At 44.6% G+C, this 24,860-nt stretch overlaps 1 protein-coding gene across 1 annotated transcript in view; it reads left to right on the top strand.

Annotated features, from left to right (window-relative positions):
* Window positions 1–11,754: 11,754 nt before the first annotated feature.
* Window positions 11,755–24,860, top strand: part of GNAI3 (G protein subunit alpha i3) — a 57,135-nt gene continuing 44,029 nt past the window's right edge. Inside the window, exon 1 of the mRNA XM_018566989.1 lies at window positions 11,755–11,999. Coding sequence (XP_018422491.1) covers window positions 11,882–11,999 — 118 coding nt within the window. The 5' untranslated portion in view covers window positions 11,755–11,881. The remainder of the gene's footprint in view (window positions 12,000–24,860) is intronic.

Genomic DNA, 24,860 nt, shown 5'->3' with positions numbered 1-24,860 from the left:
CCCGGCTTCCTGATTGGCCGGGAAGCCAGTTCCATGCTACCACATCATCAGGTGACAAGGAAGCATGGAGCCAGCTTTCTGGCCAATCAGGAAGCCGGGCAGCATGTAACGACTTGCCGCCCCGCTTCCTGATACAGGAAGGTCCGGTGTTGGGATAGGCATCGGGAGCATTTGGTCAAGTACGAGAACTTATACTAGTATCGGTGCATCCCTAGTCTCTGCGAAAGCGTTAAAGCACTCCCAGAAGTTTGTTATTGAGGTCTGGACCTGTCAAGAGGACATCATTTAGGGAAACACCCTTGAATTTGGTACTGGAGTCAAACACTACTCTAATCTGACCTGGCTTTTTAGGGTGGTATACTCCAAATATTGGTAAGTACCAGCACTCCTTAGAGTCTCTTAGAGTGGGAGTTGTTTCTGCATGACTGTTCTCAAAGATTTTTGTCATAAAAGTGAAGAAGTGATCTCTCAGCTCTGGCTTTCTTTGGAAATTACATCTAAGGGAAGAGAAACACTTCAGTACTTGTTCTTTGTTATTACGTAGGCGTTGCCTCAGTGATCTGAAGGGAAAACGTGCGACCCAGCTGTTTGTGTCATCTCTGACTAGTCCTTGTTCCATTATTTCTAAGAAGAGTTTGATTTCAATAGACATTGCCACTTGATTGCCCTCTTTCTTTTGTTCTTTGAAAGACTAAGGCCTCGTTCACACCAGATGTCCCTAGGCAAGGCAGCATCGCCGCCCTCAGCGAATCTGCCGCTCCAGGCAAACGCCTTGTTTGCCTCGCGGCAGATACGCCCCTGGCAGGAGGGGGCGTGACGGGCCATTTAAGTAAATGGCACCGTGGCAACGCCCTCCGGCCGTAATCCGATTGGCCGCACAGGATCGCAAGGCACATTGAGCCTGCGGTCCGGTGCGGTCCGATCAAAATGCTGCAAGCTGCAAGTTTTGTGTACTGGTACTGGAAGTTTGCGAGGATTAAGTCCTGTGGGAGCAGCACATGACAGTGTAAATTCAAAACTAGCATTATTTCTTGTTTTAGCTTGTTGGCGCACAAAGTCCACAAAAACAGAGAAAGGGGGAAATGAAACATTATGCTGTCTTTTAAATCTGGGGCCATCCACTGTGATCCACTGCTCTTTCAAGTTATGAGGTAACTTGTCTGATGGGGTTGAAACCTCTGGCAGTGTCAAGGAATGTAGGTCCTTGCCAGAGGCGTAACTAGAACCTTCAGGGCCCAGGTGCAAGAAACCATGAAGCGCCCCCCTCCCTAACCGCCATGACACTGCATGGTTAACAGGAAGGCTGCCGAGGTCCCCAGCAAGCACGGGGCCTCAGGCAGCCGCTTGTTTAAAATTTTAGTGCCGGTGTTCTGTCGAGAACGCTGGCCCAGTACAGACGGGATTAACGAGGAAACCTGCATTTATTTACAAAGTATTCGTTTGTAATGGTTAATTGCGACCGTTAATAATATGCCACCCATGGCAGGAAATGACGGATGGAATATTATTAACAATCACAATTAACGATTTAAACGATTTAAATCACAATTAATACTGTGTAAATAAATCCGTTTCCTCGATAATACTGGTCTGTGCGTAAGCGCAGATGCTGAGGTCGGCAAATTAGACTGCGTCGGCGTTCTCGACAGAACACCGGTATCTGCGTTTAGTATCGGGGCCTTTTCACAAGTATGAGTACTCGTGAAAATGCCCAGTATTAACAATGGAGTATCCCTACTTAAAAATATAAAACATTGCTGGGACTTGTAGTCCTACATAGTTGGAGCTATTCTGCATTGCTGTATGATGATTATACAGCACTGCAGAATAGTTCCAACTATGTAGGACTTCAAGTCCCAGCAAGACATTATAGTGGAGGTGGGGTGCCGGTGGGATTCTGCATAGCTGACTTTTATTATGATGTATTGCTGGGACTTGTAGTCCCGCATAGCTGGTGGTATTCTGCATGGCTGTATGATGATTATACAGCACTGCAGAATAGTTCCAACTATGTAGGACTTCAAGTCCCAGCAATACATTATAATAAAAGTCAGCTATGCAGAATACCACCAGCATCCCTCCTCCACTATAATGTTGCGGGTGGCTGTGCGGCAGGGAAGGAGCGGCACTATCTCGGGGGGGGCCCTCTTCTTCCTTGCTGGACCCCCCCAAGTGGCGGAACGCCAGGGCCCGGTCGCAATTTAGACCGCTGCGACCCTGGTAGTTCCGCCAATGGTCCTTGCAAGTCCTCTTCTGATTTGGCCACGTAAAGCTCCATTAGCAAGTCACTTAGTTCTCTAGGTTTCTGATAGGCTTTGTTAGGTATTTTGGGGCTGGCTGTGTATTGCTATGGTGGAAAGGTCATGTGTAATCATACCTTTTGGAAGTATCTGGTTGAAGCTGGCCTCTGTCGTACCATTCTGGTTTGAAGGCTGGTTCTAGAGAATGGTTTGTATACTCTTGAAGCCAGCCTCTGTCGTACCATTCTTGTTTGAAGGCTGGTTCTAGAGGATGGTTTGTAGACTCTTGAAGCCGGGCCCCTGCCGTACCATTCTGGTGTGAAAGCTGGTTCTAGAGGATGGTTTGTAGACTCTTGAAGCCGGCCTCTGTCGTACCATTCTGGTGTGAAGGCTGGTTCTAGAGAATGGTTTGTAGACTCTTGAAGCCGTCCTCTGCCGTACCATTCTGGTTTGAAGGCTGGTTCTAGAGGATGGTTTGTAGACTCCTGAAGCCGGGCCCCTGCATTTCCATAGATGCCTTCTCAACCTCTAACCATCCTTTTTCTTTTTTATTTGCATTTCTTGCTGAGCAAGGGCTGCTCCGGCTTTTGCAGCTTTTGCACATGCGATGGCGAGTACTTCACTTGCAGGTGAGGATCTAGAGGAACCAAATACTTGGGACCTTGTTTTAAGTAAAGATGCCAGACTATGTGACATGTTGCTTCTGGAGGTGCTTGACTGTGTAGAGACTGCTGTATTGTTGTATGCAGGTGACTGCACTGATGGCAAGACTCTATGTGTTACTGCCCTGTATCTGACTTGCTGGGTAGCTTCTGTATAACTGTTCTGTCCCCGCTACACGTTACCCTGTGGCCCGTATAGCTCGACATGCAGCTAAACCCTCCAATTCTGTAATAAGTCAGACTGAGTAAAATCTTGAAGCTTTATTAACAAAACAATGTCAATGTAGTGTCAGCTTATAAATACAAAGCAAAACAAGTCTATCCATACCAGCAATGCTGCCTAAAGGGATTTGGGCATTCTTCCTCCAGACATGTGCTTAGGATGGCTTTGGATTCTCTTCTCCTTTGTTCTAAGATGGAGGCTGAGGTTTCCAGAATGCCCTATTTACTTCTTCTTTGAGCAGAAGGGTGCTGGGAGTTTACCATAGAAAATGAGTCTGTGCTGCCTTATATAGAGATGTTTCTCTTGAGCACCATCTTGTGGACAATGTTTATATTGCAGATAGGTAAGCTTAATTATGCCTGCCTGTGGAAGGCAGAACATGGAGCTTCCCATCTGAAGGCATGGCATCCAGTATTTTGAAACTCAGAGCAGCATTTAAAGTCTTGACAGTGCTTTCAGACAGTATACAGGGTAAGCTGCTAATCCTGCATATGTACAACCATTCAGTGGTAGCATACATCCAGAGACAAGGCACCCACAACTACTCCCCAGTGAAAGAGGTGGAGCCAGTTATGATGTGGGTAGAGAAGAAATTGTTGGAGTTAAAGGTAGTTTACCTTCCAGCAAAACAGAATTGGAAAGCCGATCGTCTTTCCAGGGTTGTTCCAGACCACAATGAGTGGTTCCTCCACCCCAAGATATTTGACCAACTAGTGGAAATGTGGGGCTATCTACAAGTAGACCTCTTTGCGGCTTCAGGCAATCAAAAAGTTATGCAGTTCCTGTCCAACTCACTAGTGGAATTTCAGCCCGGCCTATGCCTTTCCCCTCTAATCATGAAGTTTCTGATGAGACTTTCCAGGCAGATTGTCACTGTCATCACAATCCTCCCTAATTGGCCCCACAGGCCATGATTCCTTCTGTTAGTCCAAGTGAGTTTGGAATCTCAGATTCCCCTCCCATTATTCTCACACGTGTTATCCCAAGAGGAGATGTTACATCTGTGTCCAGAAAAGCTGGCCCTTCATGGCTGGAGATTGTCAGGAGGAGGTTGGAAGATCTAGTGTGCTTATCCAAATTTATAGACACACTGCTGAGAACATGGAAGATTTCGACAAATAATGTGTATGGGCCCATTTGGGACAAGTTTACACAGGTCGCATCTGAACAACAGTTTAGTCCAATCTCTCCTACAGCCTCACAACTGTTATCTTTTCTGCAGAAGGGCCTGGACATAGGACTGAGCCTAAGTTCACTAAAGGTACAGGCAATCACCAAGGTAAGATGGGCCAACAACCCTTTGGTAAACCAGTTCCTGAAAGTGGTCATGAAGATGCGTAACCCAGGAGATCACTTTTTCCACAATGGGATTTACCTTTAATCCAAGAAATGTTGTCCAATAGGCCAATCACGCTCACAGAACAGTATTCCCTATGGGACATCCCTTTCAAATCGACATTCCTCGTAGCAATAACATCAGGAAGAAGAGTTTAAAAATGTCAAGCACTGGGGTCTGAACATCTATTTATCTTGTTTTTTCCAGATAGAGTGGGGTTGCGCTTTGTTCCAACCTTTACAGGAGACACTCATCAACAAGAATTGCATGAGTTGGATGTGTCAAAGACTCTAAAAACCTACATTGAAGCTGATGGCAGCTGTAATACACACTGTAAGAGAAAAGTCAGAAGAATGTGTGGCACTCTACACTGAGGGAAGCTGTAGACAACTGCTGCAATGAAGAAACAAACCCCAGGAATGTTTTCACCTTCAGGTATGGACTTCCTGTAACCTTTAAGCAATCCTAAAAAGATATAATCTAGAAGCACTCTTGGCATAATACTTTTTTTTTATCCTGCTCCTGGATTCTGTCTCATTTGAATTGCAACACACACTTTGGGGAATTTATCAACACTGGAGCATACAGAATCTGGAGGAGTTACCCATGCCAACCAATGAGCTTCTCTCTTCAGTTTGTTCAGTTAAGGTTTGGAAATGAAAGAAGCTGATTGGTTGCCATGCACATCTGCTCCATATTCTCTCTGCTCCAGTTTTGATAAAATCCTCTCAATGCGTTTGACATTGTGTTGCTGATCAGGAAAGTGCTGAACAAATCCTACTATCAGCTTGCTAAATTGTAGCACTTTCTTTCTTTTTCGCATACATTGATGCAGGACAATGTAGCAAAATGTAGCACTCTCTGGTGAGAGGAAAATAAATTTGTTATATAACCTTGACCATTGATTATATAACCTTGACTTGTCTCTGAGACAAGTCATGCATCTTTTTAGAGCTATAGCTGCACTGGTGATTTTAATCTTAGTATTGCTGAAAATAATCTCATTACCCAAACATTGATTTCAGTGTGTAAGTAATTAGGTGACTACTGGCAACTGGTTGAATCTTTCAATAGCAAGAGATTAAAGTACTCTTGTACTCAGTGAAATGTGGAGGCTGCCATTGCTAACCTCCTCCTAAATTGTGATTTCTATTGCCCTTTGTGATATCAATATTTTCTTAAATAGTGATCTGGAAACAAATGCAGCTAAAGTAACCAAAGAAAAGTCAGACCTCTTAAACACACATTTGATCAGTGACTTAGCAAGAATTGAAGCCTTTCGGTCAACAACTAGCATTTTCAAAAGTGAAGTTCGGTAATTGCAGTCTGCACTTGCAGTTTTCTCAGCACAGGTTTCCTTTAAAACCACCCTGTAGACCAACACTAAGGATAATTCTCTTTTTCCCATGCATTATGCTGGTATTCTGCATATTGTAGGAATTATATTCTTTTCTAGGAAGGTGACAGATCTAGTATTTAACTGGTTTCTAAAACAGTTTTCAGAACAATGTTTAATACTTATTTCATATGGCCGTAGTTCTCTTTAGGGTCACAGGAGGACATTTACCAATGTCCTCCTGTGAGCAATAACTCAGCATATAGTGTGCTATTGCACAGAACCGCGCTGCAGCTAGGACGGATCCCGACAAAATTGTCGGGATCCACTCAGCTGTCTGATTGACAGTTGGCTCTGCCTCTCTAGAGGCAGAGCCAGCTGTGCCTGCCCCCTCCCCCATCTGTCCCTCCAATCAGAGTTGGAGGAACAAAGAAGGGAGCGGAATCCATGCGGGGAGCAGTGACTGCCAGTCACCACTCTCTGCAGGGAGAAGATGGTGAACTGAGTGATCAGCAGTATGTGATCGCTCAATTCTCAATATATAGAGCCGACGTGTGACAGGTTCAGTGTCACCCGTCAGCTCTAATTATTGGGATGAGTGTATTTCACTCATCCCTAAATTCGCTTTTAATTAAAAAAAAGTCAACACCAGGTGACAACTTAATAAAAACAAAGTATCTGTTATTTATCTGCTATGGATGCGAAGGTAACCGCCCAAGGATGATTGGTGTCCTTGAACAATTCATTACAATACAACACAATACTTGGTGACAGTGATAGCAGTGCACTCATGGCACTTTAGTGCTTTTCTGCTCAATATGAGAATACATTGGGCCAGTTTGTAAGGAGATTTTGAAATATCTCTATGTGCAGTAAGAAATACTTTACACTGTCTGTGTCTTATTATTACAGTTTCCTGGGAGATTAAAAATGGCCTGATTATTACACACAATGCTTGTAAAAAAAATGTCCTTTGTAAAGTATAGATTCTGGTAAACATTTTTGCTGAAAAAGGGACAAAGAACTGCTGGAGAATACGATTTTATGTTTATTACAAAAAAATATATGTTTCTCCCAGTGTTTATTGGGGACTAGTGAGAACTAGCTTCAAACAGTAGCGCTTTAAAGTAGAATGAATCATTCTTTTTTTTGCATATATCTACTGCTAGCAAGCAGCATTATGACTAGGGAGGCACCGATACCGATATTAGTATCGACCAAATGCTCTGATGCCTAGCACGAGTACTTCCGGTATCAGGAAGCCGGGCAGCGCGTCATTACACGCTGCCCGGTTTTCCGATTGGCCGGGAAGCAGCTCCTCTCTCGTCGCCTCGTGAGGTAAGGCTACCTTACCTTAGTATGTGCAGGCTGTCACCCCCGGGGCCTCTCCAGCGAGAATGCGGCCTTCCTCCGGTACCCAGACGGAGCCGTCTGGCCGGCCAATCAGGAAGCCGGGCGCCATGTAATGACGCGACGCCCTGCTTTCTGATCGGCCGCCATGATTGGCCCCATGCTCCCTCGTCATGAGATGACACGCCTCCCGGCTTCCCGGCTAATCAGGAAGCCAGGTGGCGAGTCATTACACGCCACCTGGCTTCCTGAATGGGACTTCCGTTACTCGATAATTGGTATCGGCGAGTCCCGAAAAAAAATTATCGGTACTCGCACTCGGTACCAAAATACCGGTATTGGTGCATCACTAATTATGACCAGGAGGCGGGCGCATGTGCAGTAGAGATCTTTGGCCGGGAGAAGCGGAGAGACACATTGTAAGTCAATGCACACAGCCCAGAAGTGTGCATGCTTACAGACACTGTGGGACACAAAAGACCTCTATTGAGTCGGGCGAGGACCTGGGTCTTCAGCATCAGGTTAGAAACAAGAAATCCTGCGAAAGCCCCGATTCCTTAACCATCAGGTATTTCGCCCCACCTAGGGCCACCTTGCGAAACAACAGAACAATTGACTCACAACACGACAAGACAAGCGGACTACTGTCACTTTAAGGACACATCTGTCACTTTAAGGACAAAAATAAACATATGCTCATCCAGCCTCTTGGCTTTGCTCTTGCAGCACCACTGCTCCGGCCCCACTGCATGTTTCCTCCAGACAGGCTCAATACTGTGCTAACCTGCATAATTGGTTCACAACCCGCAGCTCCCTGCTGCACTGGACTCCACTCTGACTCCTGGAAGGAGTCATCCTCCTCTCCCAGGGGGAACCCTGAACCTTTAACAGCACCTTTACTTTAAGGGCTGTGCACACCTGTGCAGTCAGCAGGTGCTGCTACCTATGAAAACATGGACCCAGGAATGTAGATTTCATCCCTCCCAAGTCTCTTAGAAATCTCCAGGATCCCATGCGGAATCTGGAAAGAACTGCAAAACGAGTTCTTTCCTTCTAAAGATACTTGACTCCTGAAACCTCTCAGCCCCTCTGGCTCAAAGTGGGTGACAAAAAGGTCAAATTACACTGTGGCACACAACACATTCAGTCAATATGTTACTAATGGGACTTCCAGGAGCAGTACCAAAAAAAGAGGGGTGGTTAAAAACCAATGGTGCCAATATAACCCTCAAGGATCATATCATGACCAGATCAGACTGCTGCTTGGAGTGTGTCATCTCCAAATGACTGATGCAGTCACATCCGTAAGGCAAAACTTGGCAAATGTTTGAAACGAAGATCAGGTCTTGCATACCTGGAAAACAGATGCCTGGTGATGAAAGGCCCAGGATGTGCTTACTGCTCTTTTAGAGTGGGCAGTGATAGGGAAAGGAGGTTCCCGTGCCTTCAGGGCATATGCCTATGAAATAAACAAATCCATGAAGCTGTAGCCAAAAAACCCTGGTGGCGTTACCATGTCCAGCTTGAAAAAAAAAAACAATCATCTTAAAATGTACAGGAGATGGCAAAAGGACAAGGAACACAATAGACATGTGCAGCGGCTAAAACTTTGTTTCGTTTCGGATTTCGTTTATTTCGTTTTTGGAATTCAAATCCTATATGTGTTTCGTTTCGGGAATTGGATTCATATCTGATTCGGAATTCGGATTTGAAATTCGGACGAATTCCTGAAAATTCAACATGAGGTGGGCTAGCAGAATTGACACATTTGTCATTTCTGGTTGCTGTGCTCTAGTCTTTACTATTAAAGGGACATTAAAATCCTTCTCTAAATTTGTTTTTTATCCATTTAAATGTTAACAGTGCACGCACAGGATTTGGACGAAATTCGTTCCAAATCCGAAATTTCGGATTCGGATGTTTTCGGATATGTTATATTTTGGAAATTCGGATGCTCCGAATCTACGAATTTCCGTCCAAATTTTGATTCGGAACATAACGAATCACCCAGGTCTAGAACACAATGAGGGGCATTTATCCAAACTGGAGCAGACATAATCTGGAGCAAATTTGCACTGCCATAAGCAATCAGCTTCTCTGTCTCATTTTCAAATTTTACCTGAGCAGACTGAAGACAGATGCTGATTGGTTGCCATGGGAAACTTCTCCATATTCTGTTTTCTCCAGTTTTGATAAATCCCCCCCATTGACCTCATTGGGGTAGAAAGAGTATATGCCCATCACAGAAAGGAAGGTCGTGGTCTCTAGACAACTTATTTCTTGTGAGGGGTGAGAAAGAGCTACTTGCAGGACAATGCTGCCAGCTATAATACCCTCTGAACCAATGTGATGGTAAAAAGGAAACATAGAGAAAGCCAGATTAAGTTTCATGGAGCCTATGGATTGATGCTGTAATCCCCTGGATAAAAGTACAAACCAAGGAATGTGGAGCCAAGAATTGTTAAAACAAAAGTGCCAGAACTGATATTTGTCCCCAGATGGCAATCAGTGCCAGTAACTGACCCATGCCCAAATGAAAAAAAAGTCAGAATCCAAGCAACCAAAAGGTCCTTTGTGATCCAGAAGTAGCCATGGAACCTGGGTCTGATGTCCCTGTACCAAGAGATAGCCAAGCCTAACAAGAGAAGCTTGCATGCTTGCTAAGGGTCTTCCAGTGAAGGGACAGAAAGGATTGGCTGTGTATCACCATTGGTGACTGAAGCCACCACAGTAGAGACAACTTGATCTGTGGTAGAAGATAAAAAACTCTGTAAAGGGAGATAGGTTCTGTCCCATCTGGGCAGTATGTCCCTCTGTAGAGTTCATGTGTGGAACTGCGCAAAAGAGACCACCTTGAAGAATTACACCATTAGCCGCAGAACCCACATACATCTGTATAGAGAGGACGTGCATTGCATCTGAATGTTCTAGATTAGCTGCCTTTTGTTTTCCCTTGGCCAGAAGATCCCTTGCTAATCTGGTATCTAGGATCAACCCCAGGTCAGGCATTGTGTTGGAAACAGAGACGACACCTGACTTATCATCCATCCAAATTACCGATAGACAATTACATACGCGTAGATGCGCCCCGAGGCCGGGTGTCACCCGGTCCCCAGACCGGGTAACACCCCACCATGTCGTCATCGCACGTGACGTCACCTCGCGCATGCACGATTACGTCATTGCGCATGCACGATTACGTCATTGCGCATGCACTGCCATCTGATTGATGCCTGCCAGCGGCCATCTTGGTGATGGACGCCAGCAGAGAGAGGAGGGGAGGTTCACCCAGCGGGATGAGGTATGCTGCCGGGTCCCCTCCTCTCTCCTGACGGACTCTCGGTCCACGACCGAGTGCCCGACTTTTAGAGGGGAGGTAGCCGGCGGGGGAGAGATACAGACCTGCAGGCTGCATACAAGTGATCTCAGTGACATCTCCGGGATCACCTGTAGAAAACAAGTGGCGGCTTCCCAACTGTACATTTAGCCCTGCTTGCCCGAAACAGGGCTAAATGTAGAAAAAAAACTGCCCGCTCAACGCCCAGAACTGCATGTCCCGGGCTTTGGGCGATAGGAATTCCACACCTCTGCCCCCCCTCTACTCCCTGCTGCCCAGAGGCTGGGCCTTGTGGGAAATCCGGCCCTGTGTCTAGTGTAGAAGTGATCCCTTACTTTGGTGGTTAGTGTAGAATTGACCCTCTACATTGGTGCTCAGTGCAGAAGTAATATCTTACATTAGTGGTCAGCATAAAAGTGATCCATGACATTGGTGGTCAGTGTAGAAGTAATCCCGATTAACACTTGCCGAAATACATGAAAAACGCATGTCGCACTTGCGGTGCATTGTATCATTAACCACGACATGCATTCCTACGCACAAAAAAGTATAGTCAAAAAACATGTAAAGCTTCTTTGCCACGTTTGTAACACTAATGCGCACTTGCAGGGCTGTCCCAATAATGAGGCAGCCTGAGGCGGTTGCCATAGGCGCCATCTCATTGGGTCACCCTTTCTGGACAGAGCTAGCAACCTGTGAAGTTCTGGGAATTTTGCCACCCAGCTCATTCACGTCACTAGGTGCTGAGCAGGATGACCGCCCAGCTCCTGGTAACCAGTGACGTCAGTGAGCTTGGTGGGACACCGAACAGATGTACTGCGCACCCTCCCCCCGGTTGACCTATGCTGCCAACACCTGACCCCCCCCCAGTAACATGCGCCTCCCGCCGGCCTCAGGTGTTGAATTATAGGCCCTGCAGACGTGCGACAAACACCCCAAAAATAATGCACTCGTTCACGCATGTGGAACATGGTGGTCAGCATAGGCCGAAGATCAATCTATCATTGCTCTCTCCTCAGGGAACCCCTAGCAACCTCTGGAATGAACCTAGTTGATGTAAAATAAACATTCTTTTACACACCAGGCACAATATATGTCCCTGGAATGCAGGGATAGTTGCAAACAATAGGAACATGCCGACTTTCAGGCTGCTGCTATCTCACAACATCCATTCCAAGTTCTCCAGCGTCTAGCAAGTCAGCAGACATTCACCACACATCCCGCTAGCCGGCGACGCCGAGTATCCTCCGCGCATGCGCACTGCGTTTCAAGTCAACTCCGACAAACTGTAGCGGTAGTGACGCCAAGCAACAGTGGCTGGCTGGAGGAAGCAGGGCGAGGCGGAGAAGTGCTGGTGACTCGCAGCCCGAGACGGGTGATAGTGGCCCGGTTCCACCATGGGCTGCACACTGAGTGTTGAGGATAAGGAGGCGGTTGAGAGGAGTAAAATGATAGACCGCAACCTGCGGGAGGACGGCGAGAAAGCGTCCAAAGAAGTCAAGCTTCTCTTACTTGGTGAGGACAACGAAGTTCAGTCTGGGCTGTGCCCACTTGTGTTATCCTTTATTTGTGTGTGTGGTGTCCGTGGGCGAACACACGTGTACGGGTGGGAGAAAGTCATTTCCTGGCAGATCTCTGTGTCCTGGACCTCAGCTGCCATTAGTGTTTGTCGTTTTCTTTTCTCAAAGTGCCAGGAAATCAGTATCTACGTTTTCAAGCAATCCATGTGTTGTTCCATACCTCCTCCTCCTTCAGATAGATTTGGGGAAAGATGTCTGTCTGCTATTGCCTAATTCTCAGTTGCATTGGAAGAAGTGCTCAGCACTTTTATAGCCAAAACTAATTTAGTACAGAGGATTTAGAAGCGCTGCCACGTTTTAATTGTACCCCTCTCTTTATCATGGTGACCATTGTCAGAACGTCATGTCAAGTCCACAATTTTAAAGTGGTTGTCACTAGTGTCCCCATCTTCCTGTAGGGACACCAATGACAGCTGCCTAAAGCTGGTCATACACTTTTTGGATTTCTCTTTTTCAGCCCCATGTGGCTAAACAAGGAGAATCATTAGGGCTGCAACCAACTAATCATCATCTTTGACTCAGACCCCCACATCCAACTTCCCCCAACGTTCCCACTGAGATTGATAACGCAACTATCAAACCCTCCCCCCATGCCAAGGTCCTAGGTGTCATCCTTGGCTTGGACCTCACCTTTCTTCCCCACATCCAATCACTATCATAATTCTTCCGCCTTCACCTTCGTAACATCTCTAAAATACGCCCCTTTCTCACCAATGAAACTGCAAAACTACTCACCCACTCACTTGTCATCTCTCGTCTTGACAATTGCTACTCCACCTTCATTGGCCGACCTCTAAACAGGCTATTCCCCCTTCAGTCTATCATGAATGCTGCTGCTAGACTCATCAACCTAACCAACCGCTCAGTGTCTGCAACCCCCCTCTGCCAATCTCTGCACCGGCTTCCACTCGCCCAGAGGATAAAATTCAAAATATTAACAACCACTTGCAACTCTGCCCCCGGCTATATCTCAAACCTGGTCTCAAAGTATCACCCTAACCATCCCCTCCGCTCCTCCCAAGACCTCCTGCTTTCCAGCTCTATCATCAACTCTTCCCATGCTTGCCTCCAGGACTTCTCTAAAGTCTCTCCCATCCTCTGGAACTCTTTACCCCAACCTGTCCGTCTATCTCCCACTCTGACTGCCTTTAGGTGATCCCTTAAGACTCATCTCTTCAATGAAAGCCTATCCCACCTCAAACTAACCACTCACTAACCATCACGTTCTCAAACAATTCATCCCCACACAGCTACCTCCTCATGTATCACTTGCCCTCTCCCTTTTAGATTGTAAGCCCTCAGGGGCAGGGCCCTCCTTACCATCTTGTCTTGAATTGTATTGTAATCGTAATGTCTTCCTTTTATTGTAAACTGTTGGCGCTATATCAATCCTGTATAATAATGAGAATAGTTGTCAATTTGGATCCCCTAGCTTTCTTCTCCGTGCTGGGAGACAGTGTTTCATTGGCTCTGTGTGTCCCCTGATCGGAGGGCACAGCAAGCAGTGGTCACGTGCAACAGCCAGCCTGCTATTGGCTACCAATTTGAAATAGGCAATAGCAGGCTGGCTATTGCACCAGACCACTACCTGCGGAGCCTTGCCTCTGGCAGCTGTCATTCCCTTGCTGAAGCTATTCATGCTACTTGTGCTTAACATACAATTATTCATTTCAATGGCACCCCATATGCGCTTCCCACCCGCAGTGTGATTGCCAGCACTGGAAGGCGTTATATCGCAATGTTGTGCGTTCCAGTGCAGTGCGATTGCAAAAGATTGTGCAGGCAGTTTTATTCTGAAGTAATCTTTTGTTTGTTGCACTCCCTTTGTGTATTTTATTGCAGCTGCTGAACATAGCATCTGCAGTCACTGTTTGGCTGACATTTTTTTGGCCTGCTTCTATGACAAAAGTCGAAAATGGACTTTTCTTCAGCTAGCTAATGCAAACTGGGCCCCAGCTTAAATTTGATCTGATTCAGCAGGAATTCGAGCAGTGCTTGGCCAGCTTACAATGGGAATTCCCCTTACTTTGTGGAAATGCCCTATATCCTACACAGTGAAGAGAAATCTCTCCAACAGCACAATGACAGGGATTTTAACCCTTCCCTACTACATCCAAAACTAAAATGTTTGGCTACACATAGGGGTTGATTTATTAAATATATAAATAGGGATGTCCCAACATCAGTATCAGGGCCAATACAGGGCATATTACACGAGTACAGGGGCACTAACAATAGTTCACTTTTATCCATTTATGTAAAACCTTTATATCAAAAAGAAATACAAATTGGTGTTGTAACTGCGTAAAAAGTGTTAGCTTGAGTTTGGCTTTAATTTGTTTTACAAGTCTACTACTGCATCTAACACAACCTTCTCCATAGGTTGACAAAGTTGCTGTCCAAGAGTGACTCTGTTGTTCCTCCATAGAGTGGATCAACGCTAAGACAGGCAGTGTGTTACTACTAGATCACCGGGTGAAAATCAAGAAAACGAATGCAGCCACTATATCAAAGGATTGGTTTGCAGTAATATATTACATTTTTGTTTTTGGGTTTAGAAACGCTTCAAAGAACTTCAGGAAAAAAATTCCCTCACACTGCAAGGGTTAACTGCTCGTTTTTGTCTAGGTCCAAAAAAAAAAATACAAAGTTATACTCACCCGATGCTTAGAGCCAGCTTGTTCTTAGACTGGTGCTTTTAACCTCTCTCCCCCTCCTCTGCAGCAGTATAAGGTCCCGTAAATCATCCAGCTATGCACTGTGTATAGGATGTGAGGAAGATTCCAATGCTGCAGCGGAAGAGGAAACACGCTGGAGCAAGTGGTGTGACAGTTGGCCGGCTTGGAGCTTGCCAGTCCTGAGCCCGCACGGAGCACAGGGAGCCTGGGATCAGCGATGAAGGGGAGCAAGGGTTAATGCATTTTTTCCCCTGAAGTTCTTTAACCACTTGCTGACCGGGGTGTTTATACCCCCTTGCTGTCCAGGCCATTTTTCAGTATTCAGCGCTGCAGTACTTTGACATTTATTCCGTCATGCAACACTGGACTGAAATGAATTTTATATAATTTTTTGGGGACAGATAGAGCTTTCTTTTGGTGGTATTTAATCACCACTGGGGGTTTTTTTTTTTTTTTACTATATAATGAAAAAAGTACCGAAAATGTTGAAAAAAAACCTGTTATCCCTGTGTTATGTTATAAAACATTTATTATTACCCAATTTTTTTTTGGGTCACGTCGGGTAAATAGACACCAAACATGTCAAGCTTTAAAACTCAAAATTGGCCATAGGCGACACTTTAAAGGCTTTTACCGCTCATCAGTTTAGTGTTATCAGTGATTGATGGCCCTAGAATTACTGCTCTCACTCCGATGTTCGCAGCGATATGTAACATGTGCGGCGCAATGGATGTAATCGTCGTTTTCGCACGTAGCCGGACTCGACGCATGTTTGCGTGTGCATGTGGGGGACTTTAATTTATTTATTTTTTATTGCTTTGATATGTGACTTAATTGTTTAATTTTTTGTTACTTTCATTTTTTTAAACCTTTTTTTTTTCACTGAACTTTATTGCTATCACATAGGGAGCAAACAAGCTCCCTATGTGATAGCCAATTTGCAGTGATGGGTCCTCTTTATGGAGACATCAGGGGTCTTTAAGACCCCTAATGTCACCGAGGGACCCCCAGAGAAGCTGATGAAGCAGAGACCTGCTTCACCAGCTTCTCTCCGTTTTCTGTACCGGAGAGTGACAGAGGAATGCAGGCAGTGATGTAATACACATCACTGCCTGCATTCCGAAGAGGAGGAGGAGATCAAACGGAGCTCATGTACAGCGTAGTCGCACACCCGCACGTATATTACAAGCGATCGGGCGTCCCTACAGACGCCCGAACGCTTGTATGTAAACAGCCATCGCTGGCTGCTTACATTCAAAGCCGGTTTCCCGCTCGTGCTAAAGACGCCCACCCGCGTTCAAGAAGCCGCTGTCCGGCCGTTTAATTACAACGGCCGGACAGCAGGTGGTTAAAGCGTTTCTAAAAACCTAGCGTCTGAGTCTGATAAAAAGTCGATCAAGTGCTCTTTGACCAAATGATGACGGTTAAATCCTTCTTTTAGCGTTTGGATCATCCACTGGATGTCTCGGACTAATGCTAATCTGCTTAGGGTTAAAATCTTTATTTTTTTGGAGAGTATTGAAAGTGAAAAGTGGAACTTTACTTAAAATGATTGCTAGGAGAAAGATGCCCCCTTCATCGCCAATCCCAGGCTCCCTGTGCTCCGTGCGGGCTCAAGACTGGCAGTGTGGCTCTGTGCAGGAAGTTCAGTACACAATTTCCCATTGATCTCCCCCCTGGTGTTGTGAATGCGGAAGTGATGTATGTTACATCACTTCCGCATTCAGCTGTCATCCTTCGGCTACATCAGCTTCTTTCGGGGTCCCTAGGTGACAGAGGTTTTAGAGACCCCTGATGTCTCCATAAAGAGGACCTGTCACTGTAATTTTATATCACAGAGGGGACTTCTTAGTCCCCTCTGTGATAATAAAGTTAATTGTAAGAAAAAAAATTCAAATCACAAAAAAATTAGTCATACCTGAGAAAAGTCCCCTGCCCCCACATACACACGCAAACATGCATCAGGTTCGCCTACATGCAAAAAACGACAATTGCGGCCACTATGCCGCACATGTTGCATATCATGGTGGACGTCAGAGTGTAAGCAATAATTCTAGGGCCATCCGTCACTGTTAATACTAAACTGATGAGTGGTACAAGCTTTTAACCAGTTGACATCCGCGTGCTATGGACCCGCCGATCGCCTATATGTGAAACACCCGGTAACGGGTGTGTGCATTTAGCGGGTCTTTTCTGCCCGTGCGTGCCCGCTAGGGGGCGCGCGCGAGCAGAAAAAAATTGCCGCCTGGAGACGGCAACCCGCAGATGCTGCAGTGCCGTCCGTCCGTTTTTTTACTACGGGCGGACGGCAAGAGGTTAAAGTGTTGCCAATTTTGGGTGTGGTAATTTTTTGCAATATTGCAGGCACGCGCAGTTTTAAGTATTGACGTTTTTCGTGTCTGTGTTTATCCGACGTGACCCCATCTTTTTTAATTTTTTTACTAATAATAATAAATGTTTCATAACATAATAAAAAAAAATCTAAATTTTCTGTACTTTTTTCGTTATATAGTAGAAAAATAAAAAAAACCTCAGTGGTGATTAAATACCAACCAAAATAAAGATTTGTCCCCAAACAAATGGTAGAACATTAATTTCAGTACAACTTTGCATGACTGGGTAAATGTCAAAGTACTGCAGCTCTGAATACTGAAAAATGGCCTTGACTGGAAGGAGGGGGTGTAAACAACCTGGTCATCAAGTGGTTAAAGTGATAGCTTAAAAACCTTTTAGATTTTGGTATTTCAATTGCTGATTATATCACTTACAAAGGATGTTGCTCTTTGATGTCTAAAAGTTTTAGCTCCCTGTAGAATTGGCTTGTCCCCTGAAACGTTTCCTGATGTCCTGCTTTAGGGTATCTCCTTTCCCTTGCGGGGTCTTATGGAGCCAACCTTGTGTGTGCTAGTAAGCTGTGTCTCCACAAACACACAGGCACAGAAAGACAATTTTCTCCCTTCTCCAACATAGTAGATGGATGGACTGTCCCTTGTGATCTTGTACTGGACAGGAAGTTCAGGAAAGCTGAGAGAGCTAGAGCTGTTTGTAAACATGATGACTGTCAGGCCCGGTTCACACCTCGGCGTTTTGTAGCGCGTTCCTATGCTCTGCAAAACGCTCAAACACCAAAATCCCATTATTTCCTATGGGTATGGTTCACACCTGGGCATATTACAGGCCGTATGAACGCGCTACAAAACGCCCTACGCCCAAAGAAGTACAGGAGCTTCTTTGGGGTGTATTTGCCATGCGTATCCATTGGGAAACGCACGTTTGTCGTGCGGTTTTTTACCGCGAATCGTGGTAAAACGCGCAGCACAAAACGCGCATATTCGATACGCCTACGTGTGAACCCAGCCTAAGTGCTTTAGCAAACATTTTGAGAAAACCTTTGCTGGGCTATGTATATTTGCTTGATCTGGAATTATTATTGAAAACAATTTTGAGCATTTTTAGATTGCTACAGGGTGGTGTGTGTATTTAGGCCTCACTGCACAAAAAAACACCTTTCTTTATTGTGCACATACACTCCTTTTTGTTTACATGGTTCCTCGACCAAGGTAATTTGCACCCCATAACCAGCATCCTCGGCTAGCTCCAAGCTGACCTGGCGTGCCAAAATTCAACAAGGCTTTCCGGCATGAAGGTTTGCCTCTACCTACAGAATTGCGTGTATTTCTGGCTTCAGCAAATAATTGATGTCTGGATTTGGGAAATAGTGACCACAGGGTACAAACTAGAATTCCTCCTCCTTCTCCCCACAAAATATATTTTGCCTCAAATCTTCACCTGGTTTCTTAACATGTTGCAGACATATTCCACGCTGCTTGGGGCCTAGAGTTGCAGAGGGTGGTCATTCCAGTTGCGCACTAGGAACTGTTCAACAGCTCCTCTTCAAGAAGCTATATAAGGGCCCTTGTAGGGCAAATGCTTCCTGCCTCAGATGGAAGATTCTCACCATGGACACAAGCCTCTCTTGCTTGTTAGGTATGCTTTTCTCACTGTTGGTGCAGTATTGTTGTTCAGTGGCATCCAGGCTCCCATTCAATCTGTTTGTGTTGGGAGTGATATGGTTGTCCCTGCTGTATTGGATTTGCCTTTTGAAAGAGCATCCTGTGAAGATTCAGTTCGACAATACCACAGTCGTGGCATACGTAAACCATCAGGGAGGCATGAGGAGCCTGGCTGCAGAGGTGGTGGTCCACATCCCAGGAGTGGGCAACCGGCAGGTGGAATTTCAGCATCCCCATTGTCTAGAGAGTGGTCTGAACACCAGGATATGTTTGGTCAGATCTGACAATGCTGGGTGACCCCAGACACTTTTTTGATGGCTTCCTGTCTCTGTTCAAAGTGGACAAGTTCATTGGGACAGTAAGAGATAAGGTGTCAGACACACTCATTGCCCCCTATGTGCAGCTCTCATCTACACATTTCCTTCTATACAGCTTCTTCCCAAAGTTCTAAGGGAATCATGCTGAAAGTATTTGTGTCATCCTATATCCTATTATTCATAATAGCTCAAGAAAGGTCCACAAGCCCCTGCTACTCAGATCTGCCTAATTTGGTTTTAAACTTTTTAGGGCTGCGACCAGACCAACTGGAAATCTTTTTCCAGGGCTTGAGTTGCATTCTCCTTCTAAGTCAATAGCTTTATTTGCATGGCTGTTAAAATCAGCTGCTAATAGACATACACTCTCACCGGCCACTTTATTTTTTCCAATCTTCTACAGTATTGTCCAATTTTAGTGAGCCTGTGCGAATTGTCTACTCTGTTTCCTGTTAGCTGACAAGAGTGGCACCCGGTGTGGTCTTCTGCTGCTGTAGCCCATCTGATTCAAGGTTGGACGTGTTGTGCGTTCAGAGATGGTATTCTGCACACCTCGGATGTAACGAGTGGTTGTTTTGCGTTATTGTTGCCTTTCTATTATCTTGAACCAATCTGCCCATTCTTCTCTGACCTCTGACATCAACAAGGTATTTTCGTACACACAACTGCCGCTCACTGGATATTTTCTCTTTCAGACCATTCTCTGTAAACCCGAGAGATGGTTGTGCGTGGAAATCCCAGTAGATCAGCAGTTTTTGAAATACTCCAAACCAGCCCGTATGGCAACAACAACCATGCCACGTTCAAAGTCACTTAAATCGCCTTTCTTCCCCATTCTGATGCTCGCTTTTTGAACTTCAGCAAGCCGTCTTCACCACGTCTAGATGCCTAAATGCATTGAGTTGCTACCATGTGATTTGGCAGATTAGCAATATGTGTTACCAATCAAGCGCTTTCGGGACCACACAGGATCCCTTCATGAGGCAAAGTAGTGACTGCTATGCCCGATGAAGGGATCCTGTGTGGTCCCGAATGCGCGTGTGTATTTGACATAAGTTTTGAATACATTCACGATTGACTATCCTTGAAGGAGTCTGGTGTGCTGGTGACCTCTCTATATTGTCTGCAATTGTGGGCGCCATCCGCGGTCATTCAAAGCACCCTTGCCCATATTTGGAGTTGTCTGGTAAGGAGTGCAACAAACCTTTCTCTTCATATCCAAAGCTCAGTATATCGCGGGCTATAGATTTGTTTTGGAGGAAGGTTTAGGGTTTATATCATTTTTGTATTTCTGCTTGTGTTCCTATGGGGAGATTTCCCCCAACTTACAGTCTAAACAGAAATTGAAGGGAAACCTCTCCAATGGGGATAATAATAAAATGCGATTTTGTTGGTATCAGAAACGTTTAGAACTTCTTACAATGTTTATCATCCTGTTTTCTTCCCTGAACCTTAGAAAAGGATTTTACTGTTTAGACTAGATTTCTTTGTTTCCCATATTGATGTTCTCACTAAGATAAGAATGAGTAGAGTGTGTGCAAAGTGGAATTGGTGTGATAATGTTTTATATGCAGTACTGCTATTTCAAAAATGCTGATTGAAATTATGCATACTTATGCAAGCATTTAATGCTTAGCCGGTAAGTACAAATTGCATACAGAACTTCCATTACGTTTGCAGGGTTTTAGTTTGCACTTAGTACATTATGTTAGGAAAGTGTTTTTAATAGGATCTCCACCTTTAACACATTTAGCCCACAGTTTTCATTTCAGCCGTGCACACGCAGCCTTGTGGAGGTATTATATTTTGGTGACATTAAGCTTTTAATCAGTGAGGAGACTGTGTTGGGACTTGTTCACACCAGGTACGTTTACCTGCTTTGATCAACACGTGTTCAATGAAAGGACACTGATAAATCAATGGTTTTCTATGTGCCCTGTTCACACCATACAAGTGCGTTGTATAAAAGTGCAGCATGTCTGCATTTTTATAGAATGCATGAAAACGCATGTCAACACAATAAAATAAACATTTTACATTTAGAATTTTGACCCTTGATGTCTCCTGTACAAAAATAATGCATTTAAAAAACACAATAAACTACATGTCAACACATGTCAGTGCCCACTCCTAGTTTTTAGTTGGAGGAAAAATTGTCTTGCTGCTTTGAAATCAATTGTGTTTGAGAGATGTATGCTGGTGATTCTAGATGGGGAAGTACCAGTAACAGGAAGGAAAACTTGCTCAAAGGCTTTTGTTTTTATCAGTTTTGCAATTTTAAGCCAGCAGCTTGATGTTGCAAAGTATACGTTTTACAGTGGAACTTCATCCAAAGCTAAGGAAGAAATAGATTTCATTGTTATCTTTTGTCCCCATCAACCTGATTTGCTTTCACTTCCTGTTTTGTTGATAACCAGGGCATTGCCTTCAGTGCCTGTGTACTCTCTTCTCTATGTATTATGCTGATTTGTGAGGTAGTCCTTAGGAGGTATTCAGTTGTGTCATTTCTCTCTCTATTCTATGTTACAGTTGCAATTCAATGCTTACGTTTAATCTGTTTATATTTTGCTATTCCTGGTTCCTCCTTTGTCATCGCTGGGTTTCTGTGCTTTTTTCCTATGGAATGCAGGCAGATCACAGCTGGTGGGAGGGGCTGGCAGGGCACTGTACATAGCTTCCTGGAACCATCACAGCATTCTTCATCAGTACTCCTCTCAAGACCCCTCAGCATTGATGCAAGCAGTGGACTGACTCTTGAGAGAAGTTATGCAAATATCAGAATATTTTGATGGGTGGATGTCAGTTTGGAAAAGTGAATGTCCCTAGTCAGGCTGCATTTGCATGGGGATTGTCCTTGCGTAATGCCACCCACATTCTGAGAGAACTGAAATCCAGTTAATAAAAGGGGTGGGCCAGGCACAGTCAAGCTAGGGAAGAAACGGCCGGGCAATGCTGGAAGCCTACAGACTGGAAATTAAGTGGGTTCAATCTGAAATGCTTGCTAGAGATCAATCACAGTGTGAGGTGAAATCAGAATAAATAATTTGAGTACAGGGGAGGGGAGCGAGAACTGCTACTCTAAAACATGTTTTTAAAGAGAACCTGTACTATGCAAAGAAAAATGTTCACTCAACCGGAAACACCATAGGAAGTACTCATGTTTCATGTAGCCCTTTCTGCCATCACACCACCCTAGATATAGTTTGGATATAGGGGCACATGTGAACAGTCCTCCTGCCTACCTACATTTCAACCAGTCACCAGGTCTGTGTGCTGCTACAAGAAGGAAGGAAAAGCATGGATATCAGCTGGGTGGATGTTGATCTGAGAGAGTGGGTGTTCCTAGGGAGGCTGCATTTGCATGCAGATTGCCCAAAGTGACATCCTCATATGATGTTGGGCCTCCATGAGTGAAAGGACTGAAATTCAATGAATAAAAGGAACCGGTGAGTTGATGTGAGGTGGAAAGAGCTATGTAATGATAGATGTCCTCCAGCCCGAAAGTGAGGCGGGCTCTGTCTGACTTGCTGCAGCTCTTAATGCACACTAGGAAGCTCACAGTGTGCCATGGTATCAGAGTAAGCATTTTAAGTAAAGTAGAGAAGCCTGTACAACTGTGCAATACTGGTGGTACAGCTGTGTTCAGCTGTTGCACTTCTGCAGTAAACGTGTTGCTGATCCAGTTGACAATGACAAGCACCAGCCACTTTTATTTTGGCAGCTTTTGAAGACTCTAGCTGTGTTGCATATAATGGAACTTGTCTTTTGCTTAGGATGAATATGTGTCCTTGACCACAGAACGTGTGGTCTGAACACAGGTATAGGCATTCTTGCAAATCTCTGACCAGAGAGCACTCGTATAGCTAGGTCTGTATCAACCTTTATCCAATTTTCTTTTCCTGTGAACAAATTATGAGATTATAGATCAGGGAACTTAATTTTTTAAGCATGGGATAGAGTGGGAAAGGGCTTAAATCCCTGTCAGTTTTTTTTTTAAACCTAGGTTTTTTTTTTTAAAAGAAGAAAGGTTTGGCAGTACAGCATATAACACAGGTAACCATCATGCAAATTATGAAATTTCTAAGTGTCAAACACTGAACTTTATTACAGAATGTCTTGTTATTGGGCCATCTGTGAGACCACAGCCACTTGGCAAATGTGGAGACGCAGCACTATAGCAAACCAAGAGAGTAAAATGAAGAATTGAATTCTGATAACTCAAAGACTTCCTCATAATCTTTATTTATAACACTCGCATCCATTTCCTAAATTGGTAATGATCAAAGTTGACTAAGGCCCTGCCAAATGATCACAAATCTCCCTTATAAACTCTTTATTAGCTAGAATCTTTGACCTTTAAAGCAGAACTCTGGAGACATTTTTCACTAACGCTTGAAGTGGGGCTACCTCCACACTGTAAGGGTTAAGTGCTAATTTTGGTCTAGGAAGGAAAATAAAGTTATACATGCCCCGTCCTCTGAGCCGGCTGGCTGTGACCATGCTCCCTCCAGCCTGTGTTCTTCTCCGCTGCAACAATGGTATATCCCTAGGCATCCTCATATTTTATACACTGTGTAGAGAACATGATGACTCGAAGACCTTAGACCTCTGCAGAGGAGGCGGAGAGTGTCTGGAAGGACCGGTCTAAGAGCAAGCCGATTTCGGAGGATCGGGTGAGTATAACTTTATGTTCCCCTCTATACCAAAATGAGCACTTAACCCTAAATCATTTGCCTGGAGTTCTTCTTTAAAGTGAAGACTTCTATTGAAAAATTGCTGAAGGCAAATTTTAAAACTAAAGTCTTTTCTGCCAAAACAGCGCAGAACAAGATGGGCTCGTCACAAGGTAAGTTGATCATATTGTGCTAATATGCTGTGCTTGATATCATTATGGAACACAACAGAGGGCTTTTCTTTTTTCCTATATACGTTGTTATTTCCACTTTAAAACATAATATATGAAAATCTTTTCATATCAAAATCTTCTCATTCCCCTTCTCTGAATAGTCCCAAACTTTGGCAGAATATCTACAAAATGCCACCGAGGAAACACAGAGCCATTTTCAATGGCACCCAGGAGATCAATAGCCACGTCTACAAAATTAGAGCATTGTTTCACAGGTTTTTTTTTTGGTTCAGACTGAGTTCTTAATGGGAGATTCTGTATTCAGTATAACCACCTGCTGAAATCCCTGCTGTGCTGTGCACATTATTCTAAGTTTTTATGTATATTGACCTTCATCCATGCATGTTTTGTATGTGATTGGGAGGGGAAGAACTTGTCTCCATGCAATAAAAATACATTGAACCGTTTTTATTTGCATCCATGTATTTGAATGGCCCCTGTATGCATGCATATGCAATGCACAGCAGATATCTGAACAGGCACCATGAAGATTCCTCAACAGAATTGAAAAGTCTGGCAACCTAGTACATTCCCAGGAACTACATGCTTTACACTTTACACAGAGTAAATCTGTAACTCCTGCAGGTCCTGATCTGTACTACCCGCTTCTGCTGCCTTCTCTGGACCTCCTCAGTTATTTAGAGTGATGGCTACCAGCAATTCTGGTTCCCCTAGCCCCTGTTCTGGAGGTATTCTTCCACATTTGTCCAAGGTGTTAGGCCAGGCCTTGGCATTCCTCACTTTTCCCTGCCTCACTGGAGGCGGCAGATAGGGTGCACACCAATGTCTACCTCCTAACATACGTAAGCTTTGAGCATTTTTATTTGGGCAGTGATTGAGACTCTAAAGGTTAATGGGCTACTTGCCCATCCATAAAATACAGGG

Source organism: Nanorana parkeri, unplaced genomic scaffold, assembly GCF_000935625.1.
Source record: "Nanorana parkeri isolate BGI_ZX_2015 unplaced genomic scaffold, ASM93562v1 scaffold995, whole genome shotgun sequence".
NCBI lineage: Eukaryota > Metazoa > Chordata > Amphibia > Anura > Dicroglossidae > Nanorana > Nanorana parkeri.
The sequence above is the reverse complement of the archived record's forward strand: the minus strand, read 5'-3'. Positions and strand labels throughout refer to the sequence as shown.